We start from the raw sequence: 21171 nt of genomic DNA, 5'->3' as shown, positions 1-21171 counted from the left end.
AACCAGTGTAAACAGGCTTTTTGTAAAACTGTGAAGTAGATTTTAAGAAATCCACAGTGACTGACAGTCATTTGAAAATTAGAGGCATTGTGAGGAACTGCACTTAGTCTGGAACTTAAAGGCCAGCTTAACTTTTAGCCCATTCATTCAGAAACATTTAAAAACACAGCCTACTCAGGGCAACGAGTCATCACAGGTGGTCCCCTAAGCCCAATCCTAATATATGAGAAAGGGAAAAAAAGACTTTAGCAAGCAGACTAGGGGGAAGCCAGGAGTTGAACCACCAACCTACCGCCTGAGCTACACCCTGAGGAAAGCCATTTTTGTTGATGTTTTCATGCATCCTGTCTGCACATAATGGTACACTACACTTGTTTTTAAAGGCATGTAGAGTGGGGGTATTGTTCTCAGTTGGATCTTTCTTTCAAATACATCATTTTCCAAACAAATTCTGCAGCAAAAATCCACAGCGGTTAGGCTTCAGAACCGTGTGCACTTCCAAACAGCAGACAGCGAGACGTCATTCAGAACAGCTCTGGAAGTCCAGTTCCGTCACATTTGTGCTGCTTTATCTCCCCAATATTTAGGTGTGAAATCCTGCTAATCAGTGTCACTGGAGATAATGAGACCATGTGAGATCTTATTACCTTCCAGCACCGACAGTTTCGTGCAGCAATAATTACTCCCACTGGCAGCTTTGCTTATTGACGACGCCTGCCCAAAGTATCGCTCTGGGACTAATGGTTTCCCTCCTTCACAAGGCAAACAATGGAATGAACACTGCTTCAATCAACTCTGAGTGATGGATTTAATGACAAAATCATTCCTCGCTCCGCTTTATGGCCGGGGCGGAGCAACACATGCAGAATGAGATGGGTCTCCGAGGGGATGTGTTTGTGCGAGAGTCGAGCTGTAAACACGAAACATGCCTTTTATTTGCTACGATTTCCCTGCATTTGATGATAAGTGAATGTGACCGACAAATTACTGTTAACTTGATGAAAATGAAATGCATTACTATGTGTGAGCGCAATTCCGTCATCATTTTTCCAGTGACAGTGATGTCTTTAGGGTTGGGGGAGGAAAAATGAGCTCTATTGATTTCAGGGAGGGAAGAAAGAAAGGAGAAAGGCAAGTAGTGGGACTCCAACTAGCCTCAGTTGGATCATGAGTTCAACACGCAATGACAAATGGGGGGCGGAATGAGAAAGAACACCCTGAAATCAAATTGAGTATGGATTGTTGTGGGCCTGGATTTATAGCTCCAGGGTACCCCAGACCTGGAAGTCATAAATTGATGTAGTTGAAATGGGGCGTCAGTAGGGGATTGCTGCTATGATTCGTTTACTGCGCGTGTCACCGTCGGACAATACAAATGGCGAGTCACTGTAGTCCCACAACAGGGCTCGTTAATAGAATATACACAGACAGAATTTAAAGGGCGTGACAAATCTGCCTCTGTGGGCCGAGTGGCTCAGGGAGGCAGGAAACAGCCACATATCTGCGCGCGGCACAAGCACCGCAAAGGGACACTGATAGGTTGACATGCGAGGTTAGACCAGGTAGAGTACACATTTTTTTCACAAAATTGTAGTTTGTGTAAAAATACACAAACTACAAGGTAAACAGTTACTTTGCAAAAAAATAAAGTGATGCATTAAATCTGAGGTTTCTAAACCACTTTTCAGTAAGGTCCATATGGGGAAAGAAGAATCACAAGGAATAGAAATGTTTTAATAAGCATCCAAGTCTAAGTGATCGTCATTCGTGAGCCTATGATGCTAAATGTTTATGAAAATGTATATTTTCAACATTCAATGGATAAAGAAAGTAACATATAACAAAAATCTATTCACTTTTTTAACATTCTGCATGTTACTTGTTGCTTTTCTTAAAAGTAATGCATTACATTACTTCATTGGTCACCAGAGAAAGTCATGGGTTACACCAGCGGTCCCCAACCCCCGGGCCACGGACCGGCACTGGTCCGTGAGTCGCTTGGTACCGAGAGTTGAGGCTCGGGTGTGAAATTTTTGGTTTTCAGGGTTTTTATTGTTAACTCTGTTACCCTGGGTCTTTCCCCGTGTTGTAGTTGTGTGTTTTATTTTGAAAGAAATATTTACGCGTTACCATAGCGACCAAAGAGCATTAAGGGGCAGAGAGGAGGATGTTACTCTTACTGCTGTTAGCGCATTTCAGTAATAAAGTTACACAATTACACAGTGAATTTGCGTTTGTTATTATATTTCCAAAATACCACAGTTTTTGTCTCGGTCGTACCATTTATTTTGTTGTATTTATCCGCGACACCTTAAAGGCCAGTCTGTGAAAATATTGTGTGACATTAAACTGGTTCGTGGTGCAAAAAAAGGTTGGAGACCGCTGGGTTACACTACGAGTTACATTACTTTCTCATTACTCTGCAAAATGACCTGAAACACTTTATCACACACCAACACAATTCCCCATTTTCATAAGGAGACGGAGATAGGATCTTTTGTTTAGTTTTTAGGTATAGTTACAAGTCAACAACACAAAGTAAAAGTTAAAAGAGCCAAAAATACGTTGAAGCGATCGTCACAAAGATTCTACTTTAGAAACATGAACAGGTAGAAGTAGAGGTTGTAAGCCTGACTGCTCATCACTGCTTTAACATCATTTGGGTTCTTGGCTAGCTTAGCATTAGCTTGCCATCTGCGTAGGTGCTAGCAAAGAGCAGAAGTTCTGTTAGCAGCATAATCCAGCTGTCCTGGATGCAGTTTGCACTATAGCATCTCACTCTCGTCCTTTTGTGCAATAAAAATAAAAGTATAATGTCCACATCCACGCTGTAGGCTGCAACACTATTTTCCTCGTTCAGCACCAAATTCAAATCAGTGGATTATAGCAGTAGTGGACTGATAAATGGAAATGATAGGCGAGCTAACAATTCCAAGGAATTGAACTACAGTTCGCTGCAAGAGTTATTTTTTAATTCCGCTCCCTACTTACACCTCAGGGGGTTAATACTTCACTAATCCCCAAGGAAATTATGATTGAACATAATTTGAAAAGAGAGAGTTGAGCATAAAAATGAAGCTCTCAATTTATCAGTTGGTCTACGTCCCTACCCTCACCTATGGTCACAGGTTTTGTGTAGTGACCGAAAGAACAAGTTCGCAGATACAAGCGTCGGAAATTAGCTTTCTCCGACAGGTGGCTGGCCTCTCCCTTAGAGACAGGGTGAGCAGTTTAGCCGTCTGCTCAGAGTAGAGCCGCTGCTCCTCCACATCAAAAGGATCCAGTTGACGTGGTTCGGGCATCTGACAAGGATGCCTCCTGGGCACCTCCTGGGTGAGTAGTTGCGGGCATGTCACACCGAGAGGAGGCCCCGGGGCAGACCCAGGACACGCTGGAGAGATTATACCTCTCAGTGGGCCTGGAAACGCTTTGGTGTTCACGTGGGAAGGCTGGAGGAGGTGGCCGGGTAGAGGGAGGTCTGGGCTTCTCTGCTTAGGATGGATGGATGGATGGACATGCTTGTATTTATTTGAAAATTATGTCTTTTATAGTTTGTTGAGGTACAGTTTGGTCCACATAAATCCTTCAGCCCGTCCAGAAAAATGATTAGCCCTTATTAGACAAGCACAGTAATTAATTTGGAGTACAGTTTAACTCACAACAACCTGTCTCACAAGGCCAAAGCCTGAATTGGATAGCTATTGGCATGTAATAAAACCAAATACATCCTGATGTAAAAGAAAACTGATGAAACTTTAATTTTGACAAATTCCATATTGTGACACGAATCATATGTCTAGATAATTCCTAGCCTCTTTCACAGGTCTAAACAACAAATCTCATTTTTTTTAAATATATACAAAGTTGCCAAAAAGTAGCATGTTTTCAGTCTTCTCCATGACAAAGGAAGATTGATTCTGCTGCAATTTTACATCTTTGCATTAATAGCCAGCAATTGTTTCCGTATTATTAACCAACACTTTTCAGGACATTTTCCGTGTCATGTCAACACATTTTAAGCTTTTCGCGAGTCATTTCACCCTGAGAAGGACTGCCGGAATTGATGGAGCGGAGACTACAGTAACTAAGATAACCCCTCTTTCGAACTGTGCTGAGATGACAAGCTTCTCAGAATGCATTCTGCTGAGGCTGCACATAGGCTCACAAGTTGGCTCACAACAGCATGAACGAACAGACCAAACTTGCAGCACGTCAACAGTTCACGCTCAGTATCACGGTGTGAGGTGTGTTGTGTTGCCTGCACCAATCAATCACTGTTTGAATGCTTTGTGGCCTTTTATGGCCACAATTTTGCACCTTCTCAAGGTAACTTCCAACATGAACATGCTTCATTTCACAGAGCAGTCCACAGGATGGTTTAATGAACATGACAAAGATTCATATCATCAGTAAATACCAGTGACCCGGGTCCAGTGGCACCCATGAATGACAATGCAGTAATTATGCCTTTCACAATGTTTGAAAGATGCTTTGGATCATGAGCTTCTCATTTCCCTTCTCCACACTCATCCCATCCCTCTTCTACGAGTTCATCTAGGTTTAAGCTGTCCCGAAAAACTTGTTTCATACATGAACAGACTTTAAGATGTTTCCTGTGAATGTCTTTCTGCTTGTGAGTGTTACCTGTTACTGTACTTAGACTTGGATTCCTTCTTTTTAAACTGTACCAGGTTTTTGATTCAGTTCAATTCAGTTTAATATGTATAGCCCAAAATAACAAGTCACCTCAAAGTGCTTTCTATTGTAAGGTCAAGACCTCACAATAATAGAGAGAAACCCCCCAATATTCAGATGATCCCCTATGAGCAAGCACTTGGCGACAGTGGGAAAGAAAAACTCCCTTTTAACAGGCAGAAACCTCCAGCAGAATCTGAGAGAGGGGCAGTCATCTTTTGATGTGTATCAGTCAGAATGATTACGTTCTTTGTCGCCCCTAATTAAAAGTACTTTTAAGGGGAAACATATATGCTGATAGCACTCTGTTAGAGTTAACAGTAATGACCTCGCCGAGCTAAAACCTAGCCTTTACCTCATGCTATGAGAATATATAACATGTATGACCTCTTAACATGAACCAGGCTCCTAAAACTAGGCTTGTTTACCATGTCGCCAATATGCAACACAACCGTACCCCTAATCCCACAGCAAATTCAAAAGTGTTAAATGTTTTGGTGTTAATAGTCTTCTTGCAAAAGTAGAGTTAATTTTACTCTAAACAGAGTCACATTCTTTTAATGTAACTCTGAGGTGTAAAATGATAGTAGTTAAAATCGAGTGTTAAAAATGAGTGTTTCTATGTCAAATCTGGAGGTGTTACAATGGAAACATTAACTCTTGACCTCTGAACTCTGAACTCCTACAGGGGCTATGACACCAACAGAGTAAATTCACAGACTCCGCCCCCAGCACGGCTCCAATCGAAGCTGAAGTGAAGCCGTTTCAGAACATTTTGCTCTACATATTTGAGTTGTTTGCCATGCTTGGTAAGTCATTTTTTCAAAGATTGTTTCAATTATTATTATTAGCTTTTACTTCTGTGGCTCTTTGGAGTTGAGACAAAGCTGTGTGAAAGGCATTAGCCATGTTGCTCGGTGATAGCATAATATTCTGTTTTAGCTAGCCTTGAAAAAAAGCTTGCATGTGAGTTTTCAGTCACATTTTTGGTCAAATACACCTAAAACAATGTCTAGAATGTGAAATGTTGGTATATTGGTGCTACTTGAAGCCTGAAAACGATCGCCCATAAAAAAAACAAAAAAAACGAGCAAACAGCAGTAGCTGACGTCCTGACTGGGTTCTACGTTAGCATAGATCCCTCCAGAGTTTTGCGCACACGGTTTAGGTAAAAATGAAAAAGGTTGAGGTTTTACATTTAGTTCAGTATTACCTGTTGCTTGTGTCCTTGTCTTTTGGGAAAATACTTTACACAAGTAATGGCTCAAAGAGGATTCCTTTTTTTTTTTTTTTTACTGTGCTGCAATTGATTACCGGATTATTTGTGCCATTAATTAGTGTCAACTAATTATTATTTTTTCAATCTCCACATAGGATATGCTTGTGAAGATGGAATGTGGGGGAGAGCAGAAGTGCGTTGAAGTTCCACAAAGTGATGAATGAAGGACATGCATATTGTATTGAAGAAATAACTGATGAGAATGCTGTTATTTGCATTTACCATGTCAGACCTTTGATAAACAAAATTCTAATGAAAGTGAGAACATGTATACTGTTACATCTTTCAGAAAATGTTTTGAAATTGTGGTGCACAGTTCAGAATAAATGTTTTTCAAAAACCATTGTGTCTTTTTAGTAAATGTTTATTTCCAAAAGAAATTTCTAGAGGTTCAGAACAGGAAAATTCCCGCTTTTTAGAATTAATTAGAAGATAACTCTTACGTAGTTAAACTAAAATACTCTTTGAGAGTTAATATATAAACTCTTAACACCTAGTTAGCATTAGTAAGTGTTAAATTATCAACTCCAGACAGATTTGGTGTTTAACACTAAATCAGAGTTAACTTACCAACTCTCCAAAAAGAGTTAAATTAACACTCTCTGGTGTGGACCCATATAGACACTCTAATAGTGTTGAAATCAAATCTGACAGTGTTAATTTGGACATGCTGGATTTGCTGTGGCCTTGATTGTACTTTCTGTGTCCTCAAGTACGCTAGGATCAAATCAGGTATGAGTGACATGAGTTTCATTATAAGACAGTGAACACAATGGTCCACATGAATGCTGAGGTTTTGTGACCGCAACGACTCTTGCACATGTGCTCCATGTCTAGTTGTTCGCAGTGTTAAGTGGCTAATCCTCTGAGATCTAAGGCATTATTAATGATAATCCTAACCTTATGCTAACTCTGTACTTTTAAGAAAGAAAAATGTCCATTTTTAGTGTTTATCAGGTAGAAAGATTCTTTTTTTTTGTTTTGGGTTCAGGTTGGAATCATCATTCAAACTGAGAGAGTTAACATCAATATAGAACTGAGGCTCACGAACAAAATAATTATGCAAAAGAACATTTGTCATTTATTTTTTTCATATATGTTATAACAATATTATGCTATATACTGCATATAATTATATTTCTATTTCTACATTGAACACAAGCTACTAAGGAATGCGTACAGTACAGTCAGCAACATAGAAAAATATTATAGTAGTATTGGCACAGATGAAGTAGTATTTGTTTTATACTTTACATGTTGTACATTCAGCAAAAGAAATGCAGAATGAAATAAATTAATGATTCTTTGAGGGACATGAAACATTTTTATAATCAGATCAAACAAATGGAGGGTCCAAAATAATAGGGACAGCGAAGACAGATGAGCTTTCACAGACATATAACACAGTTTCCATACACACCTCCATGTGCTACACATAAACAAGGCTCTCTAAAAAGTCAAATACAAAATGGTTCAAGTCAGTCAAGTGTTGGGTTTATAGAATTTACTCAACAACATAAATGTACAGTTAACAGCCAATAAATATTTGGTAAAAAAGAGAGCTAAGAGTGACGTAAATACAATTCTTTCTGATGAAACCTTCAAATGAAACCTTTTGCAGGACAGCCATCCATCTCATAAAGCAATTTCATACCTCTGTTTGCCCTTGAAGGGGTCAATCTCAATACCTCTCCATCACTTTTCCCCTCCATTGATTCCTGCCGACTCCTTTGAGTAAACACACACAAAGGAAAAGCAAACAAGCTTAAGCCTCAGCCATGTACAGTATGTGTGTTTTTGGTGCATGATACATGGCAGCTCCAGCAGACTGCTTGCGCAGCTTTGCTTAGCGGGTCTTTGAGAACCGTCGTCCTTAAGGAACCCATTTGGTTAGAGTCGATCACAGTGACAGAGCAGCAGCTTCCACACGGGGAAAAAAAGCACTTTGCCGTGTCACCGGTCGTTCTTTGAGACAGCACGCTTTGAACAAAAAACAATGCTTGTACAGCCAAGACAGACAGGTGAGGTTAGTTTTTACAATGAGAACAGGACGTGACCTTCAGATCTAAAAAAGAAAGAAAAATAGCTGTTTGTAGTTTGTAAAGCTAGTGGAAGTTGATCCAAGGTTTTCAATAAAGTGCACTTCAAACCAGTGCAAAGGTTAAAATATATCTCTCTGTCTGTATATAACTACATATGCAGCAGACGCATAACTACAGCTGGAAATGAGACGTGTGTGACAGTTCTCTAATATCAGAATATGTAAACACTGTCTGATGAACAGCACGGCGGTGAGGAAACAATCCTCGCCAGGATGCTAGAAAACAACACTTTGCATCTGACAGCCAAGGATGTGGGAAAAGCTGATGAGATCACAACACGGCATGTTACATGTTCAAGAGAACATTCGACTGCTTGCACAGCGGTTCCCTGCTATCATCATGCATCACATTGCGTAGACAGTGTGCGGGGGAGAATCTTGGCAGTGTGTCAGTATTACACAGAATCATCCAGGATAACAAAAGCAATGACACCCTGATTTACACCAATTTAAAAAAAAAAAAGCAATGCATTTCAAAGGGTTTTAATCTACAGCTTTACATGGCTAATTAGAAAATAGATCCTCATTAGACCACAATAGTCTATTGTATCGTACAGTCATGAATGGCAAATCTTTGTCACATGCATGCACATCAAATCTGCCGTTGATTATACCAGCAAGCCTGTTTACCGCCTGTCATTCGAGATTCAAGACGCATTATCAAAAGAACTGATTAACTAGAGGCTACAACTACTAGTAGTTGTATATAATTTTATATTTTATAGCAGTAATTCCATAAAATTGCTTCATGATTGTTAGATTGTTAAATATTCATCACGTCAAAGGAAAAATTGTTTGCTAAACCTCTCCCCCGGTTAGCTATCGCTCCATCGTAGCAACTCGTTTAGGCACAAGAAGCCTGTCAAGCTATGGATTTCTGCATGTTTAAGTGTGTGGGCATTTATACAGTGCTTTTCTAGCTTTGTTGATAAATCAAAGTGCTTTTGACTCCAAGCCACACTTAAACATACATTCATAGAGTGCTTTACTCGATGCAGTTTAAATATTTTATCTATACATCACATGCATGGCCAATTTAGACTTTAGACTGTGGAGGAAGATTACCCCGAGGAAAACCTGCTCATTCACAGGGAGAACACGAAAGCTCAACACAGAAAATTCCCAGCTGGGGTTCAAACCAGTGAAGCAACAGAACTAAACGCTGCCCGTGGCTTGTTCCAAAACCAAAAGTAGGCACAAAAGTATGGGAGGGTATGATAATGTTGGGTGCTACCATCAGCTGCAGCTGTATGCATTTACATCTTACATCATTGTAACCTATCAACTTCCACATCCAAAGATGTCCGGGCAAAAGTAGATGAATAATTTGTGTTATAGGTTGTGACATATAAGAAGTTGTAGACTGCCTTTAGATAAATATGACGTTACCTTTTGGAAGAAAATGTGCTGTACTGTGCTGAGGGCTGAACATTTTCACTGTCGCTACTTTGGTGTTTTTAAACCGGATGTGAGAGGGGAAACTGACGGAGAACCAGAATGCACTGCAATCACATGCAGCAGCCACTTGTCAACCACACAGCAGCCCTGGCCTAAGGGCTTTTACCCTTTTACTATTTTTTTATAACCTACTAACCTACTAAGGACCAGAATTTACCAAACATGCACTGTGACACCATAAAAGAGATCAGAAGAGCCAAGGACAATTTTTCCATTGACTATAGAAGTTCTTTTTGACACAAGAGGAGTCGCCCCCTTCTGGTCATTAGAAGAAATGCATGTTTAAAGCCACATACAGTATCTTTTATTTGGAGCTGATTTCTTTTTTCTTTTTTTTCTTTTTTTTTGCATTATTTGACAAATACTATGGCTGTGCAGTTATTTATTTCAAACACACCATATAAGAAGTCCAAAAACATCATGAATCTACATATACACTTCTTGTTCCAAAAATCCCAAATGCCAAATTCACATTCACTTTTTATATAATGCCATGCACACATTGCCTAAAATTTGTCTGCCATAATGGACATGATACAACAACCTGTTGCTAAGGAAACATATGTATGCCTTGACTGGCTGGCAGCAAATGTTTCCTGTGGTTCTTCAGATTTGTCAGCAAACACTGTTACCGGCACTATTAGCCAAGCAGATATAAAACAAACCAGAAAGGGAGAAAGCTCACCTTCAAAGTAATGGTCAGACTGTCGCTAAGATTTTGTGTCTAGTCTTCAACTGATCTTGTCACCATTTTTGGCACATGTCTAAAATGGGTGATGAATGGTTGGTGGTCAAATGTCTACAGAATCAGTATAAAAACGTCTAATCACAACTTGTACTACTTTTTCCTTTGTGCGCTGTTTAACACATTTTGGGATGTTGGCTTCCCCAACCAACATAACCCAAAACGTCATGCAAACGTCATAAAAATCATGCAAATAAAGCTATGTTATGTCTAAATTCAGCTTAAAAAAGGAAAAATTGCAGGCAACAAAGTCAAACAGAGGTATGATAGTCAAGTAGCTGAGATTAGCTTGATTGGTTAGCTAGCTAACGCTGAAAAATCCAGGAGCAGTGACAGGTCTGCTTTTGTCTACTTAGGTCTGACATCACATTTTAGTAATGTAAACATTACTGCAGGTTGGAGGGGTATCATTCTAGATTGCATAAGGGCCTTAAGAGGCTGAAAAGCTCGACAGGTGGCACGATGGTAACTAAGGGGAGGTGGGGCTTAGCAAATGGTCCAATCCTGAATCTTGTTAATCTGTTACTAAGTCAGTACAAAAACACAATTACAAAGTAAATGCTATCACAGCAGGTAGGATCATTTCTTATCAAATATACTTTGCTGCACACTTCTATGCAAACGTTTGTTGTAGCCTAACACTTAGCTAGTCATGGACAGCAAGATTTTTTGAGATGTACAGATAAACATACAGACAACACACTTTTTACTTTTCATTTGACACATTTGATGATAATTACACACAGAGACTTAAATGTAGACGGACTACTTACACTGTAAATAACATAAGCAGGTAAAAAATAAATAATTTTAAACAATATAGTCATTTCTGTATAAATGAACATCTATGTTTCGTACAACAAAATACTTCATGTACAATCAAGGACATAAATGCTATGCATCTATTGCCTTGTAAGGATAGTGTAAGACTATCATTAGTGTAACCCTTAAAGAAGAATTCAATCAACCAGCGATAGCAAAGGCTCTAAACCAACTCTAAAGGGAAAGAAAGTAAATGCTTTAAACCACAATTAGCATCTGTTAGTGTTCTGGCTGAGAGGTTATTCATAAGGCCGACAAAACATCTACAATCAATCCTGTCATCGATGTCAGATGTTTTGCTTTGACTGGCTACACATCAAACTCAGACTTCTGAGTTAGCGGTTTAAACAGTCACAATATACCAATCCTTTATTAACAGCTGCTAACCATCCTAACAAATGGGATATACAAATCTGGCCTCTTGGATACCAGGAAATATATACATTACATCTATTGTACAGGGTAAAATGACCTCATCCCCTTCCTTTATACTCCTTTATCCACCATTCAGATCGGTCCAGCAAGCCTGCAGTAGGAGCACCTTTACTTGAAGTAGTTGAGTCCTGCCACTAAGAAGAACTTCTCCAGGAATAGCTCAGAGTCCAAGACGGCGATGTGGGCGGCGCGGCCGATCAGCGTGTTGGCTGTGTTGGGTAGAGCGTGGAACACATTCTGGCGGATCAGGCGGCACTCTTTAGCTTCTACGAGTGGCTGCAGGAGGTTGTTGATCATCTCGGTGTACACGGGCCCTTCAGTGCGAGGGAAAAAAAAAGGAAAGTAATAGCGTGTCCTCCTACGTGCATGATGTCTTATCCATATTCAAGTGTTAAAACTTAGGGCCACAGTTAGATTCATTAGTGATTCATCAGCTGTTTTTGTTTGGTCAACAAATGCCAGATATTCTATGGAGAAACTTACTTTTTCATGTTGATAGAGTGGGTATAAAATTAGGAAAGCTTCTAAATATAACGCAGTGCAGAACATCACCACCATCTAAACGACCTTAATAAGAAACATGAAACATACACCCCATAATAACAATAATTCTTGTCAATTTTTCTGATTTGCATACTTACTGCAACATACTTCCGTTCCACTTTTTTTGAAATCTCTGATGAGTGCAAAGTTTTGCCATTGCAGAGTGTTTACCCTTACTGGGATTTTTGCCCAAAGTTGCATGAGGCATGTACAGGTGCTGGTGAGCCAGACTGTTTTTTGCCCCAGTGCAATGACTTCCTAGAGTCTTGGCTGGTTGCCATACAACACCCTAGAGCCTAATCTCCTGTAAAACTAAAAATGTCATGCCAACCCCCCCAACCATGTCATGTGTGGAACATGGGTGGCAGGATCAGTTCAGAGTGTCTGCACAGATATGTATGACTTAAGTTTTCCATATGGGTAGAAATTTAGAAGAAGTTGCTAAATCTGAGCTGTTAAAGTCCAGAGGTTTATAAATGAAAGCAAATGAATTTGTTAAAGACGTCATCAGGCGATGCATTCATATTTAGCCACATGCTTAACGGTTTTTATACAAACTAGTAGATGTTTTAAGAGCTGACGGCTTGATGTTTTAAGGACATTTCACTTCTCATTCAAGGTTTCTTGATTTCTAAAAACAAAAGGTGCAGAGTGCCAGGTATTTACCTCCCTGTGGGGGTTAAACAGAGCTTGTGGCTTACAACACCAGCTATCAGCTACCTACCATGCAGTCTTGAGATCTCTTTCCAGGCATTTTACCCGTATTCACACTTTGCCTCTAGTTACCTTAAGGTCTCGCAGTGATTTAACCCTTAACTCCTGGTGACGTTAACAACTTGCGCCTGTTTTCACACCTTAGCTCACATGATCAATAGTGGATCAACGACCCTCAAGACCACCTTGAACTCTCCACCTTTTGGTTTTTAAATCTGAAGAAGTCTCTTGCGCTACGTCCACATGCACACGGATATTTTTGAAAACTGAGATTTTCCGTTTTCGTTTTGAAAAAACAAAACAAAACTCTGTCCACATGTAAACGCTAAAAACGAAATGTTGGCCAATCAGAAGTCTAGAAGCCTGGGTGTCAGCGTTTTCAAAACTACCCATGTACGTGTGGACATAGCCTTGGATGAACGGTCCAGTTCCTTTCTTTTTTTAAACCCTGACCTGGATGACTAAGAAACATATAAAACTAGAAGATGATACATCAGTGAATGTATTTGGCCTACACTGGCACAGTTACAGGTCTTCTGCTAACCATCTATAACCACTGATAACCCCAACCCTAAATGTATGGTATAAGATTTTTTTTTCATTATTCCATAAAGTCTTGGCAATCCATGGACAAAGAGAGGAATAATTCTCACTGACACATATAAAAATCTGTTGAGGCTATTTTCCAAAGAGGTACTTTTTTTGCTTCTCTCCAAATAATAAGGTCAGTGTTGAGAGCAAAGGCTGGACTCATCACTGATGAAGCCCTTAAAAGGTTTTGCATGTGGGTGTTCTAGACCCAGACATACGTAAAACAAAAGTAAAGCATTCCTATATCTTATTTTAACTCAACAGGGATGGCATGAAATGAGAAAAAGTGTGACTAAGTAACCTTCTGGCGTTTAAGTCATCGATGACACCATCAACTCTAACTCCAACTCAAACTCTGAACCCGAGGCGATCAGAATATGTAATTGCTGTTTTTATGACACTGTTCTGCCAAGTCTTCCCTATTAACCTGCAGTGTTAGAGGAGAGAAGGGGACACAGTCTTACCTGCTGTTATGTGAGGCACGCTCCTTTCGTGAATAATGTAAAATGTCATTCTAGGAACAAACAAGTGTGCTAAAATAATGTGGACGACAAGGTCCCCAGGTGCCCAGATATCCAGATAGAAACTATTGAAATACAAATATGAGCTGAAGTGATGACAGCTGGATTGTTCACCTGTGGTTCTATCTTTGAGAGCAGTTTTGCACATCTCTATTCTGGCAGAGTGAAAAGGAACGTAGCGGTCCTGCGGAGACGCCACTAGCACAACGTTCTTGAAGAACTGGAGCCCTACAAGGACATGAAAGACGCAAGTAAAGGAGACAGCACAGAGTAGAGAGAAGGAGGGCAAGACAGGGTAAAGGATTGAATTGGTTGTAAAATGCAAAGTACAATCACAAAGCACAATGACAGGCCTTGATACGATAAAGCTGTGTTTTTTTTTTTCTCTCTCTCTCTAGTCTCCTCTCTGTGTGCTTTTAAGAGAGTGCACTGGTGGGTTTCCAATGACAGGGTTTGGATCACTTTGTCAGCCTGCCACAGCTGTAGAGAGGGGGGAAAAAAAGCGTTTTCAGGCTTATCTTCTTCAAGCCTGTGTGACAAACGACTGCTTTGTTCCACTCACACAGTGGGGAGGCCTCTCACAGGCCTCTTGCAGCTCGCTGGCAGGGGTTTGAGTGTTAGCGAGCTGACACGTACAGAAATTTGACAAAAAAAAGACAAGATGACAACATTTTCATGAATATTTGAACAGCCTGCCTTTCAAGCAACAGTCTGTAAAGTGGGGCCGTCAACACGCAGCCTCTGTTTCGGATCTCAGCCGCTTTCAAGCCGTACCTGGTTTCTGACTCAGGAGATAGAGGAACGTTTTCCGTGGATCAACGTGATCTCTGAAGGTGAGCTGCAGCAATGATCCGGATTTTTTCAGCTTCTGCATTAACCACAAACCTAAGCAAAACACACACACACCGAATCAGGACTCCACATGCATCACAGTAGCTGAGCAGTATGGATGATATTCTTAGACAAAAGACAATACGCTGCTGAGAGGCGCGAAACATGCAGCGCTCTGCCTTCTTCCAGGAGACGAGCCGTGGCCTCACCTGTGCTGACCAGTGTGCTGTTGTTGTACAGCGTTCCCAAGTGTGGCCCTGACAACGAGAGGAAAGTGTGCAGTTTGGGCAAATAGCAGCGGAAGCGAGGCCTCGTCAGCACCGAGCGGATGATGATGTTCCCCAGAGAGTGGCCGATGAAGCTGTTGGCCGAAGACAAACAACTTTCAGAGAGAGGAACTTGCAGCATGAGTGGGCGGCTGGGAAAAAAAAAATGCCTCCAACGCTGCTGACCTACGACACTGCCCGATAGCTTTGGTAGATTCCTCTGGAAGCAGGAACGGGTTGCAGCGGAAGCTATTTGGAGATTCCTGCTGCAGCATGCGGTGATTACAGAAAATTCATTAACTTGCTAAATGTTTAAACATCCTCAAAGGCAATGACAACTTATTGATGCGAACATAGAGGACAAACCGCACGAATTAATAGCAGCTTCCCAGCAGTGGGAAATATTAGATTCATCAAGCTATGTCTGTCACTTAGTTTAATTACTGTACTGTTGCGGCTCTACCCACAATCCCTCATCTCCATCCCTGCTCCTTCTCATCTGTCTGCTCCCAAACTAAATATAGAGGTAATGTGGAAAGAACCAGATGCTGTTGCGGCACTCCATTGCCTTTTGTCTTTGATACTCGCTCCCCAGAGAATACGCCACAATAAAAAGAGAGTTAAGAAACTTGGGCAGAAACTCTCACAAAGAAATAAATTGTCACATTGAGGGCAATTAAGCGGGAAGATGAATAGCTTAATTTGATTGGAACTAGGCAGCACAGTGCTGCATAAAGCAGCGCAGTCTATCATGTGAAAGTCACAAGCTTATTGGCACGGTATGATAAGAGCTTTTCATCTGTTTTCTGCCACTTATCCATTTTGAGTCTATACATTATGATGGAGCTGTCATTCTCCGAAGTTAAGACTTCCACAGAAGAATCAGAGCCAAGTCTCTGCTGCCATCTGCTGACTGGACTGAATACTGCTTAGGCTGGTCCTTTACTGGTTTCCCTTAACCTCAAATGACTTCCCACATGAGAATCTTCTAGCAGAGGAACTGTAAGACCAAAATGAAACTACAAACTCAACTTGAAGGGTGATATATTCTAATTTCTGGAAGCAGGCTTGTTTGAAAAGTCACTTGAATGTATTTGCACCCTATCTCTGCCCTTAGGGGGTTCACCAGCAAGCTAGTGGATATTAAGAGGTTTAATATCCAATCAAAATGAAATGTGTCAATAATGGGCACGCTGCAGCGTGTTAAACCTGGCCGACTGACCTGATCCTGCCTATGGTGAGATTGTAGAGCTGGATGTGCTGAATGATTTCATCCAGCAGCCTGTCCGTCATGGCGTCGAAGTCTGCAAACGTGTCGGCCTACGGGAGAAAAGCAAGGCTGTCAGCGCTCTGCAAATTGCCTCGAAGCACACTTTCACAGTTTTGCTCCCGTCACTGTCAAATGTACCTGGTTCCTCTCAGACATGAGGAAGTCGAGCCTGGATCCTGGCAATCCCAGCTCTATGAAAGTCTTCACAAGACGAAGGTCAGCACTGTTTCCTAGAAGCAGGTGACGAAACAGACACACAAAGTTTGTAGCTCTGCTTTTATTAAGCATGTTCGATAAACATTTAAAAGTTAACCTGAAATGAGTTTCAGGGAATTAGTATTCACAGACTGCACAGTGCAGTGTAATAAAGTTGTAGGGCTTTATCAGGCTATATTACATTTACAATGCTAATAGGGAATGATATGAAAGGCTGTACAGAAAGTTACGGATGTGTCAGTGCAATGCAGACGTGGAACTGGATCGCAGCGAAGCAGAACATTTTTTAAATGTGCAGCCTCACCATCAAGCCCATGGACGCACACCACCAGGTGTATGCCGTCATCAAACTCCTCATCATCCTCTTCAGGAGGGAAGTAGGGGAGATCTGATGCCAGGAGCGGGAGGTCGCTGTACAAGCTGGCCTGGAAGCTCAACTCTTTGAACAGCTCCTCTTTGGCTTTGTAGAAACTGGAGAAAAAAATGTGATATTATATTACTAAACTTATACTGAACAATTTTAAGCTAATGAGATATGAGCTGATTTAAGCCTTTAACCCTTTGCTGTCTCAGCCATCATACGTTCTAATTGTAATCTAGTCTTAAAAGGGCAAAATGTGGCTACTTTTTCATGTGTGACAGAATGATTCATTTTTATGACTCTTGACTGTAAACACTGGAGAGAATAGTTTAATAATATTTTTTAAAAATTATATACTATAATTGCCTAGCTTTAAACTTAGGCCTGAGTTTAGGGTTGGCATGTAGACCTAAGAGCAGGGGTGGCAAATTAATTTCCCCAAGGGGCCACATGAGATGTGGAGGGTCGCACCAGTAGTCTTATAAAAAGATAAAATTGATATTAAGCAGAACTGAGTCTAGCCTACTGGGACAGTCCTCCACAACAGTCCCAGTATCTCACTTGCAGCCCGTTGGGAAAACCTAATTGTCTACCGCTGCCTTAGAGACAAGTTGATGAATGTTTCATTTTCCAAAAAGTGAATTACTCCTACAGCTTTCGCCGTGTGGCCCAAATATAATAGACAACCTACATTCAATTTTCAGAATTTACATTGCTCATGCTGCCCACTTCTTGAGCAAGCCCGTGTTGCTTAACAGAAGTCTCAGACTAACCAGTAAGCTGCTCAAAAGTTTTATTACTCTGTCATTCTGCCAGGTTTCAGATTACAGTCATGCAGAAGTCAAAGCCAATCCGATTCAAGTTAGTGTACTTCCAGCTTATCGTGATGGATTTGTCTGTGTACTCTTTGATGTGACTTAATACATTCAGGAGGCATTTCACCTCGTTTTGGCTTCCTTGCTTCATATTTGCCCTCGTTTCATTTTGTTATGCTAGACTTTCCAAGCATGAGTAACTGCCAGCTACTGCACCAGATGTCAGGAGTCATCTCCCAAAACCCATGTAAACCCCTCATGTTTTGGCCTTCAGTGATTCCTGAGATTAGGGACAAAACAGGTTTTAATTTTCTAAAATATATTTTTTGATTTTTCAAAAACACATTTACATATAATTGTTACACAAAGTTTTGTCTGTCTCACCATGTTTTGGTACAATCTCCCAGGTGTAACAGTTTTTAATAATTTATGTTTTTGCTGGAGAAGTGCAAGGTTTTTGTCAACACCGTCAGACACAAAGAAATGCAAAAATATATATTTTAAATGAAGTTGTTGCAGCTATTTTGACAATTACTTTTCATACTCAGTTGTAAATAGCATTTGTATTCTATTTTATTCTGTTGTATATATTATTTTATTCTATTCTATTTTATTCTATTGTATATAGTATTTTATTTTATTGCATTCCAGTGTTTTCTAATTTCTGCTACATAACTTTGCACTTTTGCTGTAACAAAACAAATTTCCCACCTGTGGGACTATTAAAGGTCATCTTATCTTATCTTATCTTATCTTATTAGCAGCTTCTCTATTCTATTGTTTATGCACATAGGTTTTCAAAGTAATTATACCACATTTAAAAGTAAGATTGTTTTGGCTTTTTATTGTTAGAGTTACAGTCATACATATTTTCAGAAGCTTGTATTTAATCTGTATAAGAAACAGTCATATTAAGCAGCATGCAAATTACACATTTATTGTGAAAATTATGTATTTTTATTGGAAGATCATGAGGGAGGAAAATATATGGTTCTCCAAAAGAGAAAAATAAACAAAAACTCCATATTATGGAGTTGACAAGGTGCTGACGGTGGTGACACTCTAGTAGAAAACAAGATATTATTTCTTTCAAAATGACAATTAAACCTTAACAACCTTTGTAATATCACAAGACACATCATAACAATTCTGCTTTTGCACATGTCAAGTTCTACATCTTAATAGTTCACCAGCAAGTAGCTGCCTACTACTCCTTGATTCCTAAAGTTCTCTGTGGTTGTGTGTTTAGACCCTGCTGGACTTTCTCTCCTTTTGTCTCTGTGCTTGTTTCCAAAACCTTCTCTTCTGACTTTTTTCTCTTCCTTTCAGATTACTGGTGTTCTTTATTTTTCCCTCTTTCACTCTATTTCTCCATCTTTCCCTTTCCTTTATGAGAAACTCTTTCTTCAACTCAGGCTGGCTGTTAATTTTTTCTCTCTTTCTTTTTTGATCATCCCTGTTCCTTCTCTTTCGTTCCTCTACTGACAGGTTCACCTTTGCTATTCTAGCCTGAAATGTACCATTTTGTAATTACTATAATTTTTCTGAACCTTATGCTTTTTCACAGATTAAGGATGAATATTCACAACACAATTATGCATTAAGCAATAGAAATGCTATCCGGCCATTAAGTTTGATGGTTCAGAGTTCCTTTGACTTTGGAACTCTGCGGCATCACTGAGAGTTACAAACTGTCTAAATTCTTTCATCTTTAATAAAATGATCAGTGTGTGGCTCTACCAGGTGTAACATCCAGGCATCCATGAAAACAGAATATATGAAATTTAACAGAGTTAGAAGTTAGATTGCTTGTTTCCACCTGAACATGATACACCAGCTCTGCTACCACTTCCAACATAAAGGGAGACAGAAAACTAAACAGCAGTGACTATTGTCAGGTTACTGAAGTTGGGCTAGCTAGTATATAGTGATGTGCTACGTGATCGCTAGCGACACAGCTGTGTTAGCATAACATAAACACAGTGAAGCTGGAGGATGAATGCTAACTTTTTACCACTTGATAAAGGTTAACGTGAGGATTCCCGATGGTTAGGCTGGCAGTGATCACTGGCTGTTTTTAGGGGCTTGTTCAGATGTAATAGAACAAGATAAAAAGCATTAAAAATTTTAACAGCACAACAGGCTATAAGAGTAGTGTGGGCCCGGAAGCAGGAAGCATCATCACTTAAAGACCAACTCTCGGGGCACAGCTAGCTCAGTAGATGCCACATGATTGAAAGGTTGGGCGTTCAAATCCAACGAACAGAGGCTATCCTGGATTGGTAGCTGCCCACTGCATCACTGAGTGAATGGGTTAAATGCAGAGGACTAAGCATTTTCCTCTGCATTCCTCTACAGGATTAATAATGTATACATAAACAATGAGATTCAAGATAAGGCAAATTTGATAATATTTGACACATCTGTGAAGCAGAAATATCAGTAAAACACACAAGAAGTAATATGACTGAAATATTAGTAAAAAATAACTTAATATAAATGGTGAATAGAACACTTTTGTGACATTTGTCAACACCATTAGAAAAAGGGTCAGACAAAAGTCCTGATGGTGTTGACATCTGATGGTGTTGACAAAATACCCGACTTTCTCTCATAACACATGTTTATCTGACAGAAGCCATCTTGTTTTTCATCATTTGCTGATGGCCTCTACAATCTACCTAAATGAGGCTGTTTTTACAAAAAAAATAATTAATTACATCGACTTTGGTGTTGACGCACTATGGTTGTGACACAGAGTTTTATCAGAAAGGTGTGCAATAAATGAAATAAAAACAAACAAATTATCACAGCAGTGACCTCATGGCATGTGTATCAAACAGGAAGTGGTAAAGGGGTCCTCAGAGTGTAAGCCACCCACAATAATTCCTGATTTTTTGTACTTTTAAAAAAATCTGATGGTGTTGACAAAAACTCTGGACACGATTTTAATCACTTAAAAAATATTTAAAAATAAAGTTTCAATTGCATATTTTGATATTATATAAGGTATTGACTTAAATACTTAGTGACGAGAGCCATGATGTTTAATTTTACATTACTTTAAATTTTTTTTTCTGTATTTTAATATTATCACACCTGCTTCTGGACAATGGATTTTTAAGGTACTGGTAATGTACTGTACCATTTAAAATAAATATATATTTATAAAAAATGCAAAATCATAGTTTTGTTGTATAAACATTGCCTTGGTTTGTCTTTTAGGCAGTTGGGTTAACACTTGTATGCATATTTTTAACCACAAAATTGGGGTTTTATCTGCCAGACATGTTTTGTCCCTTATCTCAAGAATCACTGCCTTGTTTCCTGCAGCTGGTGTGGATGATGATAACACTCAAATAACACAAAATTTTCCTTCAGAAATTGAGCTAAATTTTAGAAAAAATTTTTATTGACACCCAATTGAGAAAGGAACCCTGAACATAAATCCAGCCCACCATAACCCCCTGAGATCTAAATTCTCATTAGTGATGACCTCAAGTCTCAA

At 39.7% G+C, this 21171-nt stretch overlaps 1 protein-coding gene across 1 annotated transcript in view; it reads right to left on the bottom strand.

Moving 5' to 3' along the window:
* Positions 1–7029: 7029 nt before the first annotated feature.
* fam135b (family with sequence similarity 135 member B) overlaps positions 7030–21171 on the bottom strand; it is a 58461-nt gene continuing 44319 nt past the window's right edge. Inside the window, exons 14-20 of the mRNA XM_026155682.1 lie at positions 16792–16958; positions 16410–16501; positions 16224–16321; positions 14945–15096; positions 14679–14789; positions 14019–14132; positions 7030–11849 (exon numbers count right to left, since the gene is read on the bottom strand). Coding sequence (XP_026011467.1) covers positions 11644–11849; positions 14019–14132; positions 14679–14789; positions 14945–15096; positions 16224–16321; positions 16410–16501; positions 16792–16958 — 940 coding nt within the window. The 3' untranslated portion in view covers positions 7030–11643. The remainder of the gene's footprint in view (positions 11850–14018; positions 14133–14678; positions 14790–14944; positions 15097–16223; positions 16322–16409; positions 16502–16791; positions 16959–21171) is intronic.

This window comes from Astatotilapia calliptera, chromosome 22 (assembly GCF_900246225.1).
Source record: "Astatotilapia calliptera chromosome 22, fAstCal1.2, whole genome shotgun sequence".
Classification (NCBI taxonomy): domain Eukaryota; kingdom Metazoa; phylum Chordata; class Actinopteri; order Cichliformes; family Cichlidae; genus Astatotilapia; species Astatotilapia calliptera.
Note: the sequence above shows the minus strand (reverse complement) of the source record. Positions and strands in the feature narration are given on the sequence as shown.